The following is a 21,715-nucleotide window of genomic DNA, read 5'->3' as shown; positions in this document are numbered from 1 at the left end:
TTTTTAGATAATTTTCTCATTATTATGACTGATAGATGATGCATTTCCTTACAAATCCAATATTCAATCCAAATTCATCTGTACAGCGCTTTTAACAATAATCACTGTTTCAAAGCAGCTTTCCAAAAGGTGCACGTTATTGCATTACAATCAAAATCAATGCTAGTTAATTTAATTAACTACTAATTAAATATAGTATATAGGTGATGTCATTGTGCATATGTTCAATCAAGTGTATTAGTTACCATAACTTTATTAATTACTTTAATTAACTAATAACTATTAGCTGTTAACAGCTAAAGTGATTATATATAGGCAAAGTTAACCTGCAGTTATATAGTATTTAGGTCATGTCATTGTGCATATGTTCTATGAAGTGTATTAGTTACCATAACTTTATTAATTGCTAATTACTTTAACTAATAACTAATAGCGTTTAACAGTTAAAATGATTATATATAAGCAAAGTTAACCTGCGGTTATATAGTATATAGGTCATTGTGCATATGTTCAATGAAGTGTAATAGTTACCATAACTATTAATTACTTTAACTAATAACTACTGGCTTTTAACAGCTAAAGTGATTATATATAGGCAAAGTTAACCTGCAGTTATATAGTATTTAGGTGATGTCATTGTGCACATGTTCTATGAAGTGTATTAGTTACCATAACTTTATTAATTACTTTACCTAATAGCTTTTAACAATTAAAATGATTATATATAAGCAAAGTTAACCTGTGGTTATATAGTATATAGGTCATGTCATTGTGCACATATTCAATGAAGTGTATTAGTTACCATAACTTTATTATTTGCTAATTACTTTAACTTATAACTAATAGCTTTTAACATTTAAAATGATTATATATAGGCAAAGTTAACCTGCGGTTATATAGTATATAGGTCATTGTGCATATGTTCAATGAAGTGTATTAGTTACCATAACTATTAATTACTTTAACTAATAACTACTGGCTTTTAACAGCTAAAGTGATTATATATAGGCAAAGTTAACCTGCAGTTATATAGTATATAGGTCATGTCATTGTGCATATGTTCAATGAAGTGTATTAGTTACCATAACTTTATTATTTGCTAATTACTTTAACTGTTAAAAGCTAGTAGTCATTAATTAAAGTGATTATATACAGTATATGCATAGTTAAGCTGCAGTTATATAGTATGTAGGTGATATCTATGTGTACATGTTCAATCAAGTGTATTAGGTGTGTGTGCTGTTCTTGAAGTCTTACGCACTGAACAACTGCACAGAACTGAAATGAACACAGGTTTAATTATCAAGCATTTATTAGTGTGTGTAGTTTTGAGTTCCACCTGAGCTGTTTTGGAGCATCTCTGAAGGGTCAGTCTTCGTCAGTAACTGTGACCCACACCCTCGTCCCACACACCATGGTGAGCGTGCAGCGTAAAAGTGTGTGTTTCTAGCAGTACAAAGACACTGGTGAGGAGGAAGAAGAGTGTTGTGTGTCGGGGCGGGTTGGAGGTTTTCTCAGTGCTGGATCCTACGGATGGACTGGATCTGAGGTGTCTGGCTGTGGGATCCCCAGTTCCTCCAGTGCTGGAAGTCTCCGCTGTGCCTCTCACACTCCATGATGTACTGCCTGCCCTTGTAGCCCGGGAACTCGTAACACACAAAACTGCACATAGAGAACACACAATGAGGATCAGATGTGTGTATATTCTGCATAATAGCTTTAATAACTCATTTCTAATAACTGATTTCTTTTATCTTTGCCATGATGACAGCACATTATATTTACTACATATTTTTCAAGATGCTGGTATTCAGCTTAAAGCGCAATTTAAAGGCTTAATTAGCTTAATAAGGCAAGTTTAAGTAATTAAGCAAGTTATTGTATAATAATGGTTTGTTCAGTAGACCAGTGTTTCCCAACTCTGTTCCTGAAGGCACACTAACAGTACACATTTTCATCCTCTCCCTAATCAAACACACCTGAATCATCTTATCATAACATCAGAAGAGACTCTAAAACCTGAAGTTAATGGGTCAGATGACGGAGACATCCAAAATATGTACTGTTGGTGTGCCTCCAGGAACAGGGTTGGGAAACACTGCTATAGACAATCGAAAACAAATATAGCTTAAGGGGCTAATAATTTTGACCTTAAAATGCCTTAAAAAATTAAAGACAGCTTTTATTCTTGCCGAAATAAATCAAATCAGACTTTCGCCAGAAGAAAAAATATTATAGGAAATACTGTGGAAAATTCCTTGCTATGTTAAACATAATTTGGGAGAAAAAAAAATTCACAGGTGGGGGGGGGGGGGGCTAATAATTTTGACTTCAACTGTACCTTACAAAATATCCCTACTCAATACCATAGGGAAGTACTGGCACATGTTTCCATCAAGGGAATGACCTCTTGCCTCGCCTTAGAAAAGATTAGCTATATTTTTAAACTAAATTGATGTATTTTGGTACATCTGGAAAGTGTTACGACTTTTTGGAGAGTCTAGAACGAGAGCACAACCCTGTTCCTGGAGAGTTTAGCTCCAACCTTGATCAAACACAATAGAAAGCAACTAAGTAGGATCTGAAGGAGCACTTGTTAATTACAGACAGGTGTGTTTGATCAAGTTGCAGCTGAACTCTGCAGGAAGGTAAATGAAGGAACTGGGCTGGGCAGGCACCCCTGGCCTAGATGGTGATTCTTTTGTTGAATTGATGGACGTTAAGAGTATATAGTCAAGTGTTATTGCTGTTTTATTATATAATAAAACAACTTTTCAGATGTTTTACAATGTTCAGTTTGCTGGTTTGTCTATTAATGCCTGTCCCATTGCAACCATTTTTGTTATTACATGATGTGTTAAAAAAAAACATGATTTTTTTTATGAAGATGCTTGAATTTATTTGTTGCTTAAGTGCATTTTATTTAATAGGATAAAAAGTTTATCCTCTTCAGTTGTGCGCATATATTTTTTATGTGCATTTTCAACAATTATGCAAATCTTGGCATTTTCATGGTTCAAAATAATACCTAATGCCTAAATATCTGGTAATGAACAGTTTCCATATTTTGTGATTCACAAGTGTTTCTGTTTATTTACGATTGTGAATTGCATTATGGGATCTTGATTTCTGCTCTGTCGACTTTTGATGTTGAAAATTCGGCTGTACAGTTTAACAAAGTGACTTTCATTGACATTTTTGTGGCTTGAAATAATATAAACTATAAGGAAAAAATATATAGAGAAACAAGTCTGTAATATATAACCCCAATCCAGACAATATATCACTTTAAACTAATAAAAATGTTAATAAAAGTCACTTTTTTTAACTTTTCTAGGTTAAAAGTTGATGGAAGAAAGATCAAGGTCCCATAATGCCATTCAAAAGCGTAAATAAAGGGGAAATAAATTAAAACATGAATTACAAAATTCAGAAAACTGTTAATTTACGGATATTTTTCACAGTGTTATTTAATACAGAAATGACTTAATTTCAACACAGGATTTTTTACTATTGTTCTGGTCAGGCCAGTCAAAAATGAACACATTATGTATTTAACACATATTCAGATATGAATACTTTTGACAACACTATTCTAGGCTAAACAATAATAATAAAAAAAACAGTGACAAATATAAAAAGGGAGACTCACGCGCCGCACTGCACATGCATGGATCCCACTTCAGGACGGCACCATCCCATGGCCTGCAGAGACGGGTAATCATCACACAGCTCAGCGTTGCGGCCCAGGAAATTCTCCCTCTCGAAGATGGTCATGCGGCTGCTCTGGTGAGACTGAGAGGAGACAGAAACATATGAATATGTGTAGAGATGCAAGCAGGGCCTAAAATGAACAAACGTAAAGAGTCAACTTTAAGGTAAATCTGTTTGAAACAGTGTTAACGTGGATGTCAAAACGCATCAAGGGTCAAACAGCTTTTCAGGTTTGGAGAGAGCATTCAAAAATAGTTTACAATGTTTTTCTGTGGTTTTCCATCAAAATAGATTAACAAGTAAAATCAATTTAAATCAATTTAAAAAAGTGAAAATTAAATAATAATAAAATAAATAAATATAAATAAATACAGGTTTGCAATCTTATTTAATATATAATAATACTATTAATAATAGTACTTTACTACTTGCTATATAAAACTAATATTACTTTAGTTCAACCTTATTAAAGTGTTATTTAATTTTTTATATATATAATTTGTGTTAATTAATCATGAATTAATAAATAATTAAATAATATTAGTAATAATAATCAGTAATCATAATCAAATGATAATAATAATTTTACTGAATTATAATAACAATATTATTATTAATAACAATATAATATTGATACCACATCAGAATAATGATAACAATAAAAATATAAATTAAATATTTTTTATTAAATTAGTTTTTAATGAAATAATCAATGGTTTTTCCTCAAGTTATCAGCCATTGGAATATGTGGCAAAATGTCACTTGTTGACCCTGATGTAGCATATTAAGCAAAGGTTCAAGCATTTGTTTTTGTTTTATTTATTATTTAATGGTTTTTACCTTATACAGCACTCGATTAATGCTTTTGAGGGCATTAATAGAGTATTAGTAGACTGTCAAGTAAGGGTTATGGTTAGTTTATTAAGCTGAAATACTCATCATGATCAATAGAATGTCAATTTAGAAACAAAAACAATCAAAATAGAAAAAAAAGTATGAGAATAAACAGTAAAGACGTTTTGAACAAATATGTTAATAATTTTGAACAGTCCAAAGTTATAATTGTTAACTAAAACTAAACATCGGCCATAAAAAATAATATTGAAAAACATACTAATAGTACAATTAGTCAAATTGAATAATTATTTAAAACTATTGTGTATTTATTCAAAACTATCAAAGCAAGTTGTTTTCCTTTTTTGTTATTAAAATCATGGACTCTTGTTAAAACGTAGTATAAGATGTGACTACATTGTAGACAGCATTAAAGGAGTCCTAGTATGCCCATTTCTTTCAAGATGTAATATCTCTGATGTGCCTAGAGCAGGGGTCACCAATCTCGGTCCTGGAGGGCCGGTGTCCCTCCAGGGTTTAGCTCCAACTTGCCTCAAAACACCTGCCTGGGTGTTTCAAGTATACCTAGTAAGAGCTTGATTAGCTTGTTCAGGTGTGTTTGATTAAAGTTGGAGCTAAAATCTGCAGGACAACGGCCCTCCAGGAACAAGTTTGGTGACCCCTGGCCTAGAGTGTAAATGGGAAGTTTCAGCTCAAAATACCACACAAATAATGTTTTTTGACTTTATGAAACGGCCCCTCTTGGACTTTGATCGAAATGATGCTGTTTTGGTGACTGTCGCTTTAAATTCAAATGAGATTAAGCTTATTTCAAAAGAAGGCGGAGCTACAAATGCCTATGTTTTAGCATAGAGGCAGATTCAAAACAGGACTAATGCTATCTCTGTGAAAACTATGCTAATGAGGGAGAGACTGTCAAAAATGGGCGGGGTTTTCCCCCTCTGATGACACGTACAAAGTGAGAATGTCAATCAAAGTGTTTCTGCAGTTTTGTTTTTAATCAAGCGTGATTATAAAAAATGAATGAATTAATGTTTACCATTAGAGGCTGGATATATTCCCACACTGCTGCCACACAACTGTGTTTAAACCCCTTATAAAAGTGATTTATGCATAATAGGTCCCCTTTAAATTAAAAATTAATAATTGACAGTAATTAAAACATCAGGAGTGTTGAACTCACAGCGCAGTAGACGGGTCTGAAGGACATGAGTCTCTCCACATGGTAAGACAGGTTTCCGCTGTAGGCATCCCAATGAGGATACTCTCCTCTCTCCAGGATGAACTGCTGGCCCTGGAAGTCGTGGTGCTCGTATCCCACCCAGCTGCGAAAACACAAAATCCAGTCAGTCACACAGACAATCCACAAAACAAGCCGGAAATGACATGAACACACTCCAGAGTAACTCACGCGCCGCTCTCCACGCGGATGGAGCGAATGTTGTCGAAGCCACAGCACTGGATATTGCAGCACTCATTGGTGAACTCCTGACATTTACCCTGGAAGTGCTCCTGCTCGAACACGGTCACCTGACACACACAATATTAAAAGGTCTTGCGGTTAACGATATGCAAATGCATGCAAAATAATGACATTTGAGCATGTTGCCTGTACACTATATGACTTTTATTTAAAGGGATAGTTTAAAAAAAATTAATAATACCTCATTGTTTACTCTGCCTTGGATTTTAAAACTTTGAGTGTTTTGATGTTAATAATATGTAAATAGATGCAAAATAATGACATTTGAGCATGTTAACCGTACACTGTATAACTTATTTAATGGGATAGTTCACCCAAAAATTAAAAATATCTCATTCTTTACACTGCCTCAATTGAATTTTAAACATCTATGAGTGTTTTGCTGTAAACAATATGCAAATACATGCAAAATAATGACATTTGAGCATGTTACCTGTACACTATATGACTTAAAGGGATACTTCACCCAAAAATTAATAATACCTCATTGTTTACTCTACCTCAAGTGTTTTTTAAAACGTAATGAGTGTTTTGATGTTAATAACATTTAAATAGATGCCAAATAATGACATTTAAGCATGTTAACCGTACACTGTATAACTTATTTAAAGGGATAGTTCACCCAAAAATAAAAATACCTCATTCTTTACCCTGCCTCAATTGAATTTTAAACATCTATGAGTGTTTTGCTGTAAACAATATGCAAATACATGCAAAATAATGACATTTGAGCTTATTAATCGTACACTATATGACTTTTATATAAAGGGATAGTTCACCTAAAAATGAAAAATACCTTTGTTTACTCTGCCTCGTGTGGGTTTTATACCTTTTATGAATGTTTTGATGTTATTAATATGCAAATGCATGCAAAATAATAGCATTTGAGCTTATTAACCGCCCACTATATGACTTATTTAAAGCAATAGTTCACCCAAGAATCTAAAATACCTCATTAATTACTCTGCCTCATGTGGTTTTTAAAACTTTGAGTGTTTTGATGTTAATAATATGCAAATGCATGCAAAATAATATTAGAGTTTGTTAACTTTATACTATTGGAATTTTATTTTAAGGGATAGTTTAACCACAAATGAAAAATACCTCATCGTTTACTCTGCCTCATGCGGTTTTTAAAACTTAATGATTGTTTAGATGTTAAAAATATGCAAATGCATGCAATATAATGACATTTGAGCATGTTAACCTTACACTATATGACTTGAAGGGATACTTCACCCAAAAATTAATAATACCTCATTGTTTACTCTACCTCAAGTGTTTTTTAAAACGTAATGATTGTTTTGATGTTAATAATATGTAAATAGATGCAAAATAATGACATTTGAGCTTGTTAACCGTACACTGTATAACTTATTTAATGGGATAGTTCACCCAAAAAAGATTTGGGTTGTTTACTCTGACTCATGTGGGTTTTAAACCTTTATGAGTTTCTTCTGTTGAATGGGGAAAAAAAATTGAAGAATGGTAACCATTGACTTCCATTGTAGGAAAAACAATAACTGTGGAAGAAAATGGGGGCAGCATCAATCAGCATTCTTCAAAATATCTTCTTTTGTTTAGCAAAGAGGTTTTGAACAAGTAAAATGATGGGAGAGATTTAAATTTTGGTTGAACTATCCCTTTAACAATTGTACAGATATTTCTAAAAGTGTATGAAATTCACTCTGAAAAAATGCTGGGTTATTTCAACCAAATTCTGGGCGTAATACGGACTAAACCAACTGCTGGGTTATTTTTAAATTAAATTCTTAGGACCAAAATTACCCCAATAGTTTGGGTTAGCCCATTTTTACCCAATTTGGTTTTAAATATCCCAGCATTTCCTAGAGTGTTAGTGTTATATTAACCGTTTTTTATCTTCCAGTACTATGGGTGCCAATGGTTACCACTATCCAACATTATACAAAATATCTTCTTTTGTGTTTAACAAAGAGGTTTTGAAAAAGTAAAATGATGGCAGAGATTAAAATTTTGGGTGAACTGTGCCTTTAACACAATTGTACAGATTATTTCTAAAAGTATATGAAATTAATAAAGAAGATATTTTACTATTCACTCTAAAATTGCTGGATTATTTCAACCCAATTCTGGGTGTGAAACAGACTAAACCAATTGCTGGGTTAATTTTTTAATTGGCTCAGTGGTTAGCACTGTCCCTTTACAGCAAGAAGGTCGCTGGTTCGAGTCCCAGCTGGGTCAGTTGGCATTTCTGTGTGGAGTTTGCATGTTCTCCCCGTGTTTTCTCCAGGTACTCCAGTTTCCCCCCACAGTCCAAAGACATGCACTATAGGTGAATTGGGTAAGCTAAATTGTCCGTAGTGTATGCGTGTATGTCCTGGTCCTCCAGGTTGGGGGTTGAGCGTTGAGCTAACAACCCACCTCATAAAAAACTAGATGTTACGAAACACCAATATATGGTGCGGCTAAATATCAATTTGAGTAAGTAAATTAATAGGATCAAATATAACCCAGCAGTTTGGGTTAGTCCATTTTTACCCAATTTGGGTTTTTAATAACCCAGGATTCCTTAGAGTTTTAGTGTTATATGAAGCACAATATATAACGATGGTGTTTTATCTTCCTATTATGGTCACCAATGGGTACCGCTTTCCAACATTCTTCAAAATATCTTCTTTTAAGTTCAACAGAAAAAAAGGTAAATATATAGCAAATAATGAATTTACATTAAACATTATTTTTAATAAAAACAGTATTTTTAAATTGGACAATGTGTGTTTGATTATAAAAATTAATTAATTATTTAATTGAAAAAAAAAAAATAGACTTTACCCTGAAGAAAGGAGCCATTCCCATGCCAGAGCTGATCATGGGCTGCATCATGGCGGATCGAGTAAACCTATACATCTTTATTTCTAAAAAAAAAAATAGAAAGAAAGAAAGATATTACATGTCAATACAAAAACAATTCAACACAATTAACTCACAATTAGCACTCATGTTAGTAATGAATCAACAAATTGGTATTATTCAAGATTAAGTTAATTAACATCAAGTATTAGCATAAATGAATGTTATTATTGATTTAAATAGTCCAATACAGAAGAAATTCGCCTAATGTGGCCCTTCTGAAATGTTTTTAAAGTTTATAACAGTGCCGTGAGCTCTGTGGGATCTTACCGTGTTTAGTCACTGTGTGGCACGCGCCTGAACACTGCTATCGCGTGGAGCTTTGAGAGAATCTGGCGCTGCGGTTTTATACCGGCCGTCGTGTGCGCGCACTACAATGCGCGCGGCCGCCATTGCGCACGCGACGCGCGTGGAGAGCGGCCGGTGGACAGGCCGGAGGGTCGCCAGCTCAGCACATACTATAGAAGAGCCACACTGGTGTTGAGAGCCCATTCAGTCGCTGTAGCGGTGTGTTTTGGGTGAAAGCAGGGGACACAAAGGGTTTGGCCCCAGTATGTTCGTGCAGGTCAGCAGTCCTGCGCACAAAGAGCCCAAAATACTGGGATTAGCTGAGCGAACCTGCTCCAGCTGAGTGTGTAGTCGGTGGGACAGTGAGGAAACTTACTTTTTCATGCAAGCGACCATGAGGTCAAGGATGCTACATTGCTACAAGGATGTAAGTCAGTATGGACTAAATGATGAAGCTGACATTAAAGGGACAGTTCACCCCAATGAAACTTTAGTCACTATTTACTCACCCTCAGTTGGTTCATCGCCTTTAATGTGTGTTTTATTTTATTTTGATGAACAAAAAAGATGATATTTTGAAAAATGGTGGCAAGCATTGACTTCCACAGCAGAAAAAACACTATACTATGGAAGTCAATGGTTACCGATTTTCAAGATTTTTCAAAATATCATCTTTTGCATTAAAAAAAACAAGTCAAACCGGTTTGGAACAAGTGAAGGATGAGTAAATGATGGCAAAACTGTCTGGGTTTTTATTGAAAGACACAAGATTTTATGCATTTATATTGTACTTATTTAAATTATTATTTATTCTAGATTTCAACGTAATTATTTACTACTTTTGTTTATTTATATATTTAAAGAGAGCTCATTACAATTAGTGTTTGTTTACATTTAAGATTAGATTTAACTTAATTTAAATAAATAATTCATTATTTGGTCTGCATTCATTTTTATTTCAGTTATTATATTTGTTTATTATTTTTTATTTGTAAATTTAATTACTTGTTTTTCAGTTCCCCAAAACTGCTGAAAATAAGCCAAAAATGTGCTGTAAACACTGTGAAAAACACATAAGAACCTTATAGTGATAACCTCATCAAAGAACATTTTCTGTAAATTTAAAATTATTATTATTCCTTTATTTAGCTGAGATATTTCTACTGCATCTCCTCTTCCAGTGAGCCCTGGATAAGTGTGTAGCACATAAAAGTTGCACTCAAGAAAACATTTACACATCCACAAATCATAAATTCATTCATTCATTCATTTTCCTTCGGCTTAGTCTCTAATTATCAGGGGTCACCACAGCGGAATGAACCACCAACTATTCCAGCATATGTTTTACACAACGTATGCCCTTCCAGCCACAACCCAGTAATGGGAAACACCCATACATCGCATTCACACACACACACTCATACTCTGCGACCAATTTAGTTTATTCAATTCACCTATAGCGCATGTCTTTGGACTGTGGGGGAAACCGGAGCAACCGGAGGAAACCCCCTCCAACACGGGGAGAACATGCAAACTCCATACAGAAAGGCCAAATGGCCCAGCCGGGACTCGAACCACTGACCTTCTTACTGTGAGGCAACAGCGCTAACCACTGAGCCACCGTGCTGCCCCCAAATCATAAATCATAATCACATCATGAACAAACAATTACAACGGCCCTTTAAAACAGTTTAGGAAAGACGTTTAAATGCATCCATAGTTGGCGATGTAGAAAGCCTGAGTGTATTTAGTTATTCATTATAAATCCAAGGGGCATAGAAAGCGAAAGCACTTTTACCCAGTTCTGATACCCTTGAAACTATCAGCTGAATACAGGAGCCAGAACATGGAATTTATTATAAGAGTGTACACCCTGGAAAATCATCGGCAAACAAGGTAAAAAAACTTCACTGTTAAAGTTAAAGAACTCTTACAAACAAAGTTGCCCCTTTTATTATTTAAAAATGTTATTATTGTTATTAATATTATTATTTTTTAATAAATTTATTAATAAGTTTATTTGACCCGTGTGTTTATTTATTTTATTACTATTTTTAGGTATTTTTTTTCGATTGTCCAGAGAACAAACCATTATTAAACAATGACTTGCCTAATTACCCTAACCTGCCTAATTAACCTAGTTAAGCCTTTAAATGTCACTTTAAGCTAAATACTAGTGTCTGAAAAAATATCTAAATGATTATGTCCTGTCATCATTCAATTATTTTCCTTCGGCTTAGTCCCTGATTTATAAGGGCTCACCACAGCGGAATGAACCGCCTACAGTCATCATTCATTCATTTTCTTTTCAGCTTAGTCTCTTTATTAATCCGGGGTCGCCACAGCGGAATGAACCGCCAACTTATCTAGCACATGTTTTACGCAGCGGATGCCCTTCCAGCTGCAACCCATCTCTGGGAAACATCTTGCATTCACACTCATTCACTACGGACAATTTAGCTTACCCAATTCACCTGTACTGCATGTCTTTGGACTGTGGGGGAAACTGGAGCACCCGGAGGAAACCCACACGAACGCAGGGAGAACATGCAAACCCCACACAGAAACACCAACTGACCCAGCCGAGGCTCAAACCATCGACCTTCTTGCTGTGAGGCGACAGCACTGCCTACTGCGCAACCCATACGTCATCATGACAAAGATAATAACAATTAGTTATTAGAGATTAGCTATGTTTAGAAATGTGTTGAAAAACACAGAAATGAAACAGAAATTGGGGAAAAAGTAATAAATATTATAATTTTGCTAATAATTTTAATAAATAATAATTTGAAGAGCCTTTTTTTGATTTCCTGAAGACACATTTAGCGTAGTCTACTTCAAAGAAAACATTTTGCACAGTGTGAAGAACATTTTCATAATCTAAATATATGATAATCATAAACTATTTCCCTCATAAAGAGCTTTCTGTGGAATGAAAAGTTTCCATAGCTGGTAAAAGTTCTTCATGCAACCCTCAATCCTAATAAACAACCATTATAGTGTGGTTCATAGTTGTCTGTTGCTTTCGTATTCCTCATATATTAGGCTTGAAAATGGTGATTTGAAACTGAAATGTTTAATTCTGTCTGTTACACACACACTCTCTCTCTCTCTCTGTGTGTGTGTGCTGATGATGTGGTCTCTCTTTTCTGCGAGTGTGCTGAACGCGGCATGTTTCATTGTGTCTGAGTAATCCTCATAGACTCAGAGCCAGAGTATAAGAGCTGCGCACATGGCCGAACGCAAACACTCCCAGAGTGAACCCTGCGTACGGACACACACTCACTCAACACACAGGTAAGGCAGCTCACACATACACACATCATCACTTTTAAAGAGGGTCCACCATCAACCCCCTTCACCTCCCTAAAATAGCCCCCTAAATAGTGTCTTCTTTCCCCCTTAATAGTGTCTTCATCAAAGGTACCCCTACTACTACTTTTTTTAAACAAATCTACTTCCTTTTCCACCTCAAAGATAATTTTGTTTGATGTTCATAGAATTCCAAACATGACATCACTCAGCATCTAATATTGTGTATAATAGAATCCCCCCCACATTAATCCTCTATTCTGATTGGCCCCCCAGGCATCATGTCTTCCAGTGGAGAAAAAAAGACCGCCTCCCAGACCGACGGCAAGGGAGCCCCCAGCAAGAAGTCCGAGATGGGCATGATGTCCTACAGGGTAAAGATTTTTGTACATTCACACACACACACACACACGCATATGCGTGCGTGTAACACCATCTAACTCTATTTCTCTAAATGTGTGTCCCTCAGATGTATGTGTTCGACCAGGAGAACTTCCAGGGCCGTATGATTGAGATTAACGCCGAGTGCATGAATGTTTGTGATATGGGCATGGACAGAGTTCGCTCTCTGCGTGTGGAGTGCGGCCCGTAAGCATCTATGCATCTACAAGCAAATGGGTTCTACATGTTGAATGCATAAATATATTAGGCAATAGCCAAAAATACACTGCATGCATCACAATTAGGAATTTTCCTTTTATGCTAAAAATCATTAGAATATTAAGCAAAGCTTCATCATTATCATATCTGTTAAATTGTTTTCGTTAATCTCCTACTGTAAATATGGACATTTTTTGTATATTAAGTAAGTAAACCTGTTGATTTTAATACAATTAATTGACTTTACTTAAAATAAGTGAATAAACATGTTGATTTTAAAACAATTAGATGACTTTACCTAAATTAAGTGAGTAAACCTCTTGGTTTTAATACAGTTAGTTGACTTTACTTAAAATAAGTGAATAAACATGTTGATTTTAAAACAATTAGATGACTTTACCTAAATTAAGTGAGTAAACCTCTTGGTTTTAATACAGTAAGTTCACTTTACCTAAAATACATAAGTAAACCTGTTGATTTTAATAGTTAGTTGACTTTACTTAAAATAAGTGAATAAACATGTTGATTTTAAAACAATTAGATGACTTTACCTAAATTAAGTGAGTAAACCTGTTGATTTTAATACAGTAAGTTCACTTTACCTAAAATACGTAAGTAAACCTGTTGATTTTAATAAAGTTAGTTGACTTTACCTAAATTAAGTGAGTAAACCTCTTGATTTTAATAGTTAGTTGACTTTACCTAAAATACGTGAGTAAACCTGTTGATTTTAATAAAGTTAGTTGACTTTACCTAAATTAAGTGAGTAAACCTCTTGATTTTAATAGTTAGTTGACTTTACCTAAAATACGTGAGTAAACCTGTTGATTTTAATAAAGTTAGTTGACTTTACCTAAATTAAGTGAGTAAACCTCTTGATTTTGAAGCGATTAGTCGACTTTACTTAAAATAAGGGCGTAAACCTGTTGATTTTAAAATTAGTTGAATTTACTTAAAATAAGTAAGTAAAACTCTTGATTTTAAAGCAATTGGTTTACTTTACTTAAAATAAGTGAGTAAAACTCTTGATTTTAAAGCAATAAGTTGACTTTACTTAAAATAAGTGAGTAAACCCGTTGCTTTCAGAATGATTAGTTGATTACCTAAAACAAAGGAGTAAACCTCTTGATTTTAAAGCAATAAGTTGTCTACTTAAAATAAGGGAGTAAACTAATTATGTGGATAATTATGAAAGTTAAGTTAAATCAACAAGTTACAACGGATTTCCTTTAAGTAAAGCACATAATCACTTTTTAGAGCATTGCTCAGCACTTAACTTAAACAAATTTAAATGCACTCAAAACTTTTTTTACTTGTTCAAACTACTTATTTAATTAGCTGAAACAACAATTCTTGAGATTTCATTGGGACAACTTATTTTTATGTTCAATCCACATAAATTTGTTAAAAGTGTTAACTTAATTGATTTGTGTTGGGACAACATGAATGAATTGTGTGGAACTCTGCATTTCTTGGTGTGTGGTTTTCTCAGATTTCAGATTTTTAAATAAATATTCAAATAACAAATAAATAGGTTTTATATAAAATAAATGTATAATTTAAATATTAAATATTGGCCTATCATAACATACAACTAAAGGCACAATGATAAGATGTGATAAAATTTCCTGTGAAATTTTCATTATTTTGAAAATTATTACAATTATTAATTAAAAAATGTTTAACAAAGCAAGGAACAGTTCACAGTATTTCCTATAATATCCTTTTTCTTTCAGTTTAGCTGGAAATAAAAGCTGTTTTAATTTTTAAAATATATATTTTTAAGGTCAATATAACTAACTTAAAAGTATATAACTTGTTTGATTTTATACAGAACAAACTTGCCTAATTAATGCCTAATTAGACTTGCCTAATTAACCTAACTCACCTAATTAACCCATTAAATTGCACTTTTAGCTGAATAATAGTATCTTGCAACTACTAATATTATGTACTGTCAAAAGTAATTAGCTATAATTAATTATAAATAATTATGTTTAAAACGTGTTTAAAAGAATCTCTCCATTAAACAGCACTTAGAAAATATTTGAAAATAATTAATTATATTATCACTAATAATTACTAAAAATGATGACTTGTGTACATCAACAGAAAGAAAAACGGACCTTTTTCTGTGCAGATTTGTTGGTTTCGAGCAGATGAACTTCTGCGGTGAGATGTACATCCTGGAGAAGGGCGAATATCCTCGCTGGGATTCTTGGAGCAATTGCCAGAAGAACGACTACCTGCTTTCCTTCAGACCCGTCAGAATGGTGTGCATCTGATTCCTGTAGTACTTTTAGATTCTGTTAGGAAAATGCATTGATTATTTGTTTGTTTGTTTTTTGCTGCAGGACCCCGAGAAGCACAAGATCTGCCTGTATGAGGTTGGAGACTACAAGGGCCGCAAGATGGAGATCATGGATGACGACGTTCCCAGTCTGTTCTCTTACGGATTCACAGACAGAGTCGGCAGCATCATGGTCAGCTGTGGAACGTAAGTGATTTCAATTTGATTACTGCAGTACATTTCAATAGGTTTCAATTTAAACATGGGCATTTATGGTGGCAATCCCCCCCCCCCCCCCCCCCCCAAAAAATGATTGAGAAGCACAGCTCACACCAAGTGCTGAAAATAGGTTTCTTATATAAATTATATATAAAATAATTATGCTATAAAGTTATAAAGATAGTTAACCTCCTAATAACATTAAAATGGGCATGTAAATAGCTTAATTAGGCTTTTTTTAAAAGAATGTTTGAGTAACTATTGTTATTTATATTATTAGTTTGAATTCATTCAAATCGTTATATTTTCTGAATTAATTATTAATTTTATTTGTGATTTTTTTTGTTTATTTTTAATATAATTTTTAAATATCAGTTTATTTTTTAGCTATTTTAGTTTTAAGTTAAAATTAAATAAAATTAGGAAATGTTGCCTTTGCAGCTGGCTGAAAATAATAATAAATAAATAAATAAATGTTATTATTAATAATGTATACACTTAGTAATTTACTAATAAAGTATAAAGTTTAATAAAAGTATTATTTAAAGTATAGTACTTTAAATAAAAAAAAAAATATATAGACATTTATGTTTTAGATTTATATTTTAGATAAAAATGTAGATTTAGCTAGTTGCCAGTATAGTTGACCAGAAATAACTAAAATAAATAAAAGTAAATGAAATATATTTTTAATAAAACTATATTAAATAAATAATAAATGCTAAATACTTTAAATAAATTAATAAATAAGTAATTCAAACTACTAATAACGACTCCAATTTTAATAAAATAATTTATTTTTCTTAATTGATTTACTATAGTTAATAAAAAGTCTAATACCGGTGTTCTGACATTTTATCCTACCCATCAGATGATGCCACCAACACTGTATTTGAAAGGTTTTGAGGTTGGGGTTAGGGTTAGGGATTAGGTAGGTTAGGGATATATTACAGCTTCATATAACACTACTCCACATTAAGATTTAGTGGCAGCAAAATCTGATGGGTACTATATTGTATCATGAAAATGTGCTACCTACTATTTGATTGGGAGCTAGGACAGTCTGACATGTAGGGTTATATACAAAGGCAGGTCGAAATATACAAAATAAAAGTTTGTTTTATTATTTGTTTTATTTTACACATAAACACCTTTCTGGTGAGATCCAGCCAAACAAGACGAGAACTTACTAAATAAAATATTTAAATATAAGGTAAAACTAGTGACAGACTAACAGTTGGCGCCTCCGTGTTTCCTCAGCTGGGTCGGCTATCAGTTCCCCGGTTACCGCGGCAGTCAGTACCTGCTGGAGAAGGGCGAATACAGACACTTTAACGAGTACGGCGCCCGCTGCCCGCAGTTCCAGTCCGTGAGGCGTATCCGCGACATGCAGTGGCACCCACACGGCTGCTACACCATGGCCAGCAAGTGAGAAGAAGAAGCGAGGAAGAGGAGAAGTGGAGCAGAGGGAGAGGAAGAGGAGAGCAGGAGACACCACTGACCGGCCGCTCCACCCGACTATCAGCTCTCTGCAGAACTAAAGTGGGCGTTTCTCAAGATGGTGGGCGTTTCAAAATGGCGAAATGAGAGCGGCTTTCCTTTTCTGACATAACCGTCATGCTAGCTGTTTCCATCGATAATTGTGAATGAGGTTTATGTGCAAAACTGGAATATCGCTTAAAATATTTGTGAATAAAGCACTGTTTGCATTTAATCAGTCAAAGAGAACTAAATCGTCACTTCCTGATAAACTGGCCCAATAAATAATGTCATTTGCCGCAGTAGGTGAAGCCACTGTGGGCTTTTATTTCTTAGATAATCGCCTCAGAAGATGTTAACAAAACACAACTGAATGCGCGTTGGCTTTCTGGAGGCATGAGACGCTCTTTTGGGAGCACAAGACAGTTCTGAAGGTAATAATAATATAGTAATAATAATAATAATACTGAATAACTGTGATGACAGAATTTGGCTGAGGCAAAACAACATTTCAGATGTTTTACAATGTGATCGGTCCACTGGTTTGTCCATTAATGCCGTCCCATCGCAACCATTTTGTTCTGTTAAAGCAGAATCACATGACTTTTGATGCGCATGCTTTAATTTATTCGCTAAAGATCTGTTTCCATCGTAGTTTATGCACATTTTCTTTAATCGGATAAAAAGTTTATCCTACTTGACAAGTTTTTTTTTATGCGCATATGTGCATCTAAGCCTTTTTGTATGTGCATAAAAATAGGTGGATGGAAACATGACTGACAAGTCACGCCCCTTATGTTTGGTCACGCCCACCAATCAGCAACGCCCATTGCTTTCCTGCAGAGAGCTGTTTTTTGTTTTCCTGGGCCTCTGGTATGAGGAGCGGATGGATGATTTCGGGATTGACGGACTCTGACTGCGGTCGAGCGACTCTCCAGGCCTCCGCAGCGGAGCCTTCCCTCTTCCTTCAGAAATCCTCTCTTTCTCCTCTGCGTCATGGCTTCTTTTACTTTCCTTCCATAATTTATTTACTCTTTTTGTCATCCGTTCTTTGCCCCGCCCTGCCTGCATCCCCCTTTTCCCCAGGAGGATGGAAAAAGAGAGGGAGAGATGAAGGGATGAGGAGAGGGAAGCTCCTGTGCCCCAGAAATCTCCCTTTGCCTGCTGTACAGAATCCTGGTCACCTTTTCAATAAAAAGCTTACTAAGAAACTTGAGATCTGTGGTTTCATGCATATAAAAGTCACTGTTAATAAAATAAGGCTCTGAATGATGTCTGCAGTAAGGCTGTGATGACAATATCAGATTTAAAGGGGACCTATTAAGCAAAAATCACTTTTATAAGGGGTTTAAACACAGTTGTGTGGCAACAGTGTGGGATTATATCCAGCCTCTAATTGTAAACATTAATTAATTCTACCTTTTATAATCACACTTGATAAAAACAGTCTGCAGAAATGCTTTGATTGACCTTCTCCCTTTGTACGTGTCATCAGAGGGGGAAAACCCCGCCCATTAGTGACCATCTCTCCCTCTTTAGCATGGGACGTTAGTCTTGTTTTTGAATCTGCCACTGACACAGGCATTTGTAGCTCTGCCCTTTTTTGAAAAGAGCACAATCTTATTTGCATTTAAAGTGCAGTCACCAAAATGGCATAATTTGGATCAAACCCTATAAAAGGGGCAGTTTGAAAGAGTTAAAACATTATTTGTGGGGTATTTTGAGCTGAAACTTCACATACACACTGTAGAGGAGGCCAAGTCTGGGTGAGGCTAGGCTGCATCAGGTTTTCCACAAGAAATTAATTATATTATTAATTTGTTAATTTTTTCATCTTATTTTGTGTTAAAAAAATAAAAATAAAGAGATTTCAGAAAATAAGATTTTTTTACACAAAATAAGATGAAAAAATAAACAAATTAAAAATTTATATGAAAATAAATCAATCAGCAATAATAATAATAATTAGATTTTCTGTTATCCGCTGTGCTGTTGCAGGAAAAACAAGCAACACTGTGTTGTTGTTATTTGTTTTGACTACTTTTACATCATATAGAAGTATGTGCAATGTTTATTGTGTGAGGCAATGCAAATACAATGCAGATAGATCGACGCAAATGACCCACAAATAACGGTGCGACTCCATAATTGGTCCAGGTTACCGGGAACTCTTATTCCCGATGGACAGGTGTCGATGTGTGACAGGCTGCATTTTGTTCCTTTTCTTTTATGCCGCCGCGTACGCATCACTTTGATTTCTTTTTGCGCGCAAAACAATAAGCACCAATCAATGAGAGTGATTGTAAATGCAAGAAAGCTGATTGGTTGCAAATATTGTTCAGGAATAATAATTAAACATGAATTTTGCTTTGACTAGCGCATGACTAGCATAATGCATGCGCGCACACACAATCCGCACAGCCTTCGCTGTACTCGTTCTCTGTCTCACACACGCACGCACGCGCGCACGCGCACACACACACGCGCACACACACACACACACACACACACACACACACACACACACACACACACACACACACACACACACACACACACACACACACACACACACACACACACTCACACAATTTAATGCCAAATCATTAAAATAAATACCGGAAAGAAAAATACAAATATCTGACATTTCCCGGAACAAGATCCGGCTCAAATTGAGCACTGATTTATATACATTTATATACTTATAATGTCCCGCTGGGCAGCAACTTAAAAGCTTTTTTTTTAAGTGTTGTAAATGAAGCACGCTGTGATGAATGTCCGCATGTGCTCAGAAACGAGACAGCCAGCAGAGGCACGAAAGAAAACACTCCATGGCAACGCTGCTGTAACTTTCAGTCATTGGGAAATGTTTCTCTGCCTGCGTCAGGCCCAGCTGATGTCCCGCCCCCGAGAGCCAATTACACCACCGTGATTGGTGGGTTTGTTCAGCTCCACAAACAAAACTGTAAAGTGCCCTACATATCAAACTCGCGGGCCGCACTAACATAAAACTTTCAAATTAAGGCGGGGGCCACAAACTATCGTCCTGCGAGTTTGAGACCCCTGCTCTAGAGACACCAGAGACTTATTTTACATTTTGTAAAAATAGGTCCCCTTTAAATTATAGTAAAAGTATAAAAATTTTAAAGTATTCATGATGATAAATTACCATTTCTATATGAATATTGAAATAAATAATAAACATTTATTTAGACAGATAGCCTACATTCTTTTTCTTCAAATTTCAATTCGCAATTATTACTTTTGTTTTTATTTGCAATAAAATAATGCTTGGGTATAAACTATTCTATTAATAAATAAAATAAGTCATTCATTAATTTTCTTTTTGGCTTAGCCCCTTTATTAATCTGGTGTCGCCACAGCGGAATGAACCGCCAACTTATCCAGCATATGTTTTACACAGCGGATGCCCTTCCAGCTGCAACCCAGTTCTGGGGAAAATAAAATAAGTAAATTAAGTAAATAACATAAATATTTAAAGGGATAGTTTACACACAAAAAATTAGTCACCATTTGCTCACACAGGGATTCCAAACATTTATGAGCTTCTTTATTCTGTTGAACAGAAAAGAAAATATTTTGAAGAATGTTAGAAAATGGTAACCATTGACTTCCATAGTAGGAAAAACAAATACTGTTGATGTCAGTGGCTACAGGTTTTCCAACATTCTTCAAAATATCTTCTTTTGCGTTTAACAGGAAAAAAAATGTGACAAGGTTGAATAAATGATGAACGGCTTTTCAGTTTCGGGAATTAATAATTGTTTATACATTATTTTTTTAAAACATTTTAATCAAAGTATCATTCTATTGCATATAAAACAAAACTAAATATTTTCTCATTAAGACTAATTAGAAATATTTAATGTCTAATTGATATTTTTCACTGTTTAAATTGGGTCTTTATGTAAGAAGCTATATACAGTTGAAGTCAGAATTATTAAACCCCCTGAATTATTAGCCCCCCTGTTTATTTTTTCCCCATTTTCTTTTTAACAGAGAGAAGATTTTCTCAACACATTTCTACACATAATAGTTTTAATAACTCATTTGATTTATTTTCTCTTTACCATGATGACAGTAAATAATATTTGACTAGATATGTTTTAAGACACTTCTATACAGCTTAAAGTGACATTTAAAGGCTTAACTAGGTTAATTAGGTGAACTAGGCAGGTTAGGGTAATTAGGCAAATTACTGTATAACGATGGTTTGTTCTGTAGACCATCGAAAATATATATAGCTTAAAGGGGCTAATAATTTTGACCTTAAAATGGTGTTTAAAAAATTTAAAACTGCTTTTATTTTAGCCGAAATAAAACAAATAAGACTTTCTCCAGAAGAAAAAATATTATCAGACATACTGTGAAAATTTCCTTGCTCTGTTCAACATCATTTGGGAAATATATAAAAAAGAAAAAAACATTTCAAAGGGGGTTTAATAATTCTGATTTCAACTATATGTATATATACAGTTGAAGTCAGAATTATTAGCCCTGTTTCTTTCTCTGAATATGGGGATTGAAGCTCTTTGTGGCCCCTTGCAAATCATCATCAC

The 21,715-nt window shown here is 34.5% G+C and overlaps 2 protein-coding genes across 3 annotated transcripts; one reads left to right on the top strand and one right to left on the bottom strand.

Moving 5' to 3' along the window:
• Positions 1 to 1,294: 1,294 nt before the first annotated feature.
• On the bottom strand, positions 1,295 to 15,635 carry cryba1l1 (crystallin, beta A1, like 1). 2 transcript variants are annotated; one of them, XM_056472605.1, is made up of 7 exons: positions 15,274 to 15,635; positions 9,215 to 9,519; positions 8,867 to 8,949; positions 5,981 to 6,099; positions 5,753 to 5,894; positions 3,653 to 3,795; positions 1,295 to 1,662 (listed from the first exon to the last, which is right to left on the bottom strand). In XM_056472605.1, the coding sequence occupies exons 3-7, from the start codon at positions 8,939 to 8,941 to the stop codon at positions 1,515 to 1,517; spliced, it is 627 nt and encodes a 208-aa protein (XP_056328580.1). In that variant the 5' UTR covers positions 8,942 to 8,949; positions 9,215 to 9,519; positions 15,274 to 15,635; the 3' UTR covers positions 1,295 to 1,514. The 2 variants fall into 2 exon arrangements, with proteins under 2 accessions (XP_056328580.1, XP_056328578.1); XM_056472603.1 differs by lacking the exon at positions 9,215 to 9,519.
• Positions 12,829 to 17,332, top strand: crybb1l1 (crystallin, beta B1, like 1). The gene is made up of 5 exons (XM_056472609.1): positions 12,829 to 12,921; positions 13,017 to 13,135; positions 15,288 to 15,420; positions 15,502 to 15,644; positions 16,917 to 17,332. Exons 1-5 carry the CDS (start codon positions 12,829 to 12,831, stop codon positions 17,086 to 17,088), a joined length of 660 nt encoding a protein of 219 aa, XP_056328584.1. The 3' UTR covers positions 17,089 to 17,332.
• The last annotated feature ends 4,383 nt before the right edge of the window (positions 17,333 to 21,715 follow it).

This window comes from Danio aesculapii, chromosome 14 (assembly GCF_903798145.1).
Source record: "Danio aesculapii chromosome 14, fDanAes4.1, whole genome shotgun sequence".
In the NCBI taxonomy this organism is placed as follows: domain Eukaryota; kingdom Metazoa; phylum Chordata; class Actinopteri; order Cypriniformes; family Danionidae; genus Danio; species Danio aesculapii.
This window is presented reverse-complemented; position numbering and strand designations above follow the sequence as displayed.

Excerpts from the sequence above, each read along its gene's own strand:
- crybb1l1 (XM_056472609.1), top strand. The coding sequence starts at position 12,829 with ATGTCTTCCAGTGGAGAAAAAAAGACCGCCTCCCAGACCGACGGCAAG. Across the intron at positions 12,922-13,016 it reads TGGGCATGATGTCCTACAGG|ATGTATGTGTTCGACCAGGA; the intron begins GTAAAGATTTTT and ends TGTGTCCCTCAG. Across the intron at positions 13,136-15,287 it reads CTGCGTGTGGAGTGCGGCCC|ATTTGTTGGTTTCGAGCAGA; the intron begins GTAAGCATCTAT and ends TTTTCTGTGCAG.
- cryba1l1 (XM_056472605.1), bottom strand. The coding sequence starts at position 8,941 with ATGTATAGGTTTACTCGATCCGCCATGATGCAGCCCATGATCAGCTCT. Across the intron at positions 5,895-5,980 it reads ATCCGCGTGGAGAGCGGCGC|CTGGGTGGGATACGAGCACC; the intron begins GTGAGTTACTCT and ends GTGTTTTCGCAG. Across the intron at positions 1,663-3,652 it reads ATGCATGTGCAGTGCGGCGC|TTTTGTGTGTTACGAGTTCC; the intron begins GTGAGTCTCCCT and ends CTCTATGTGCAG.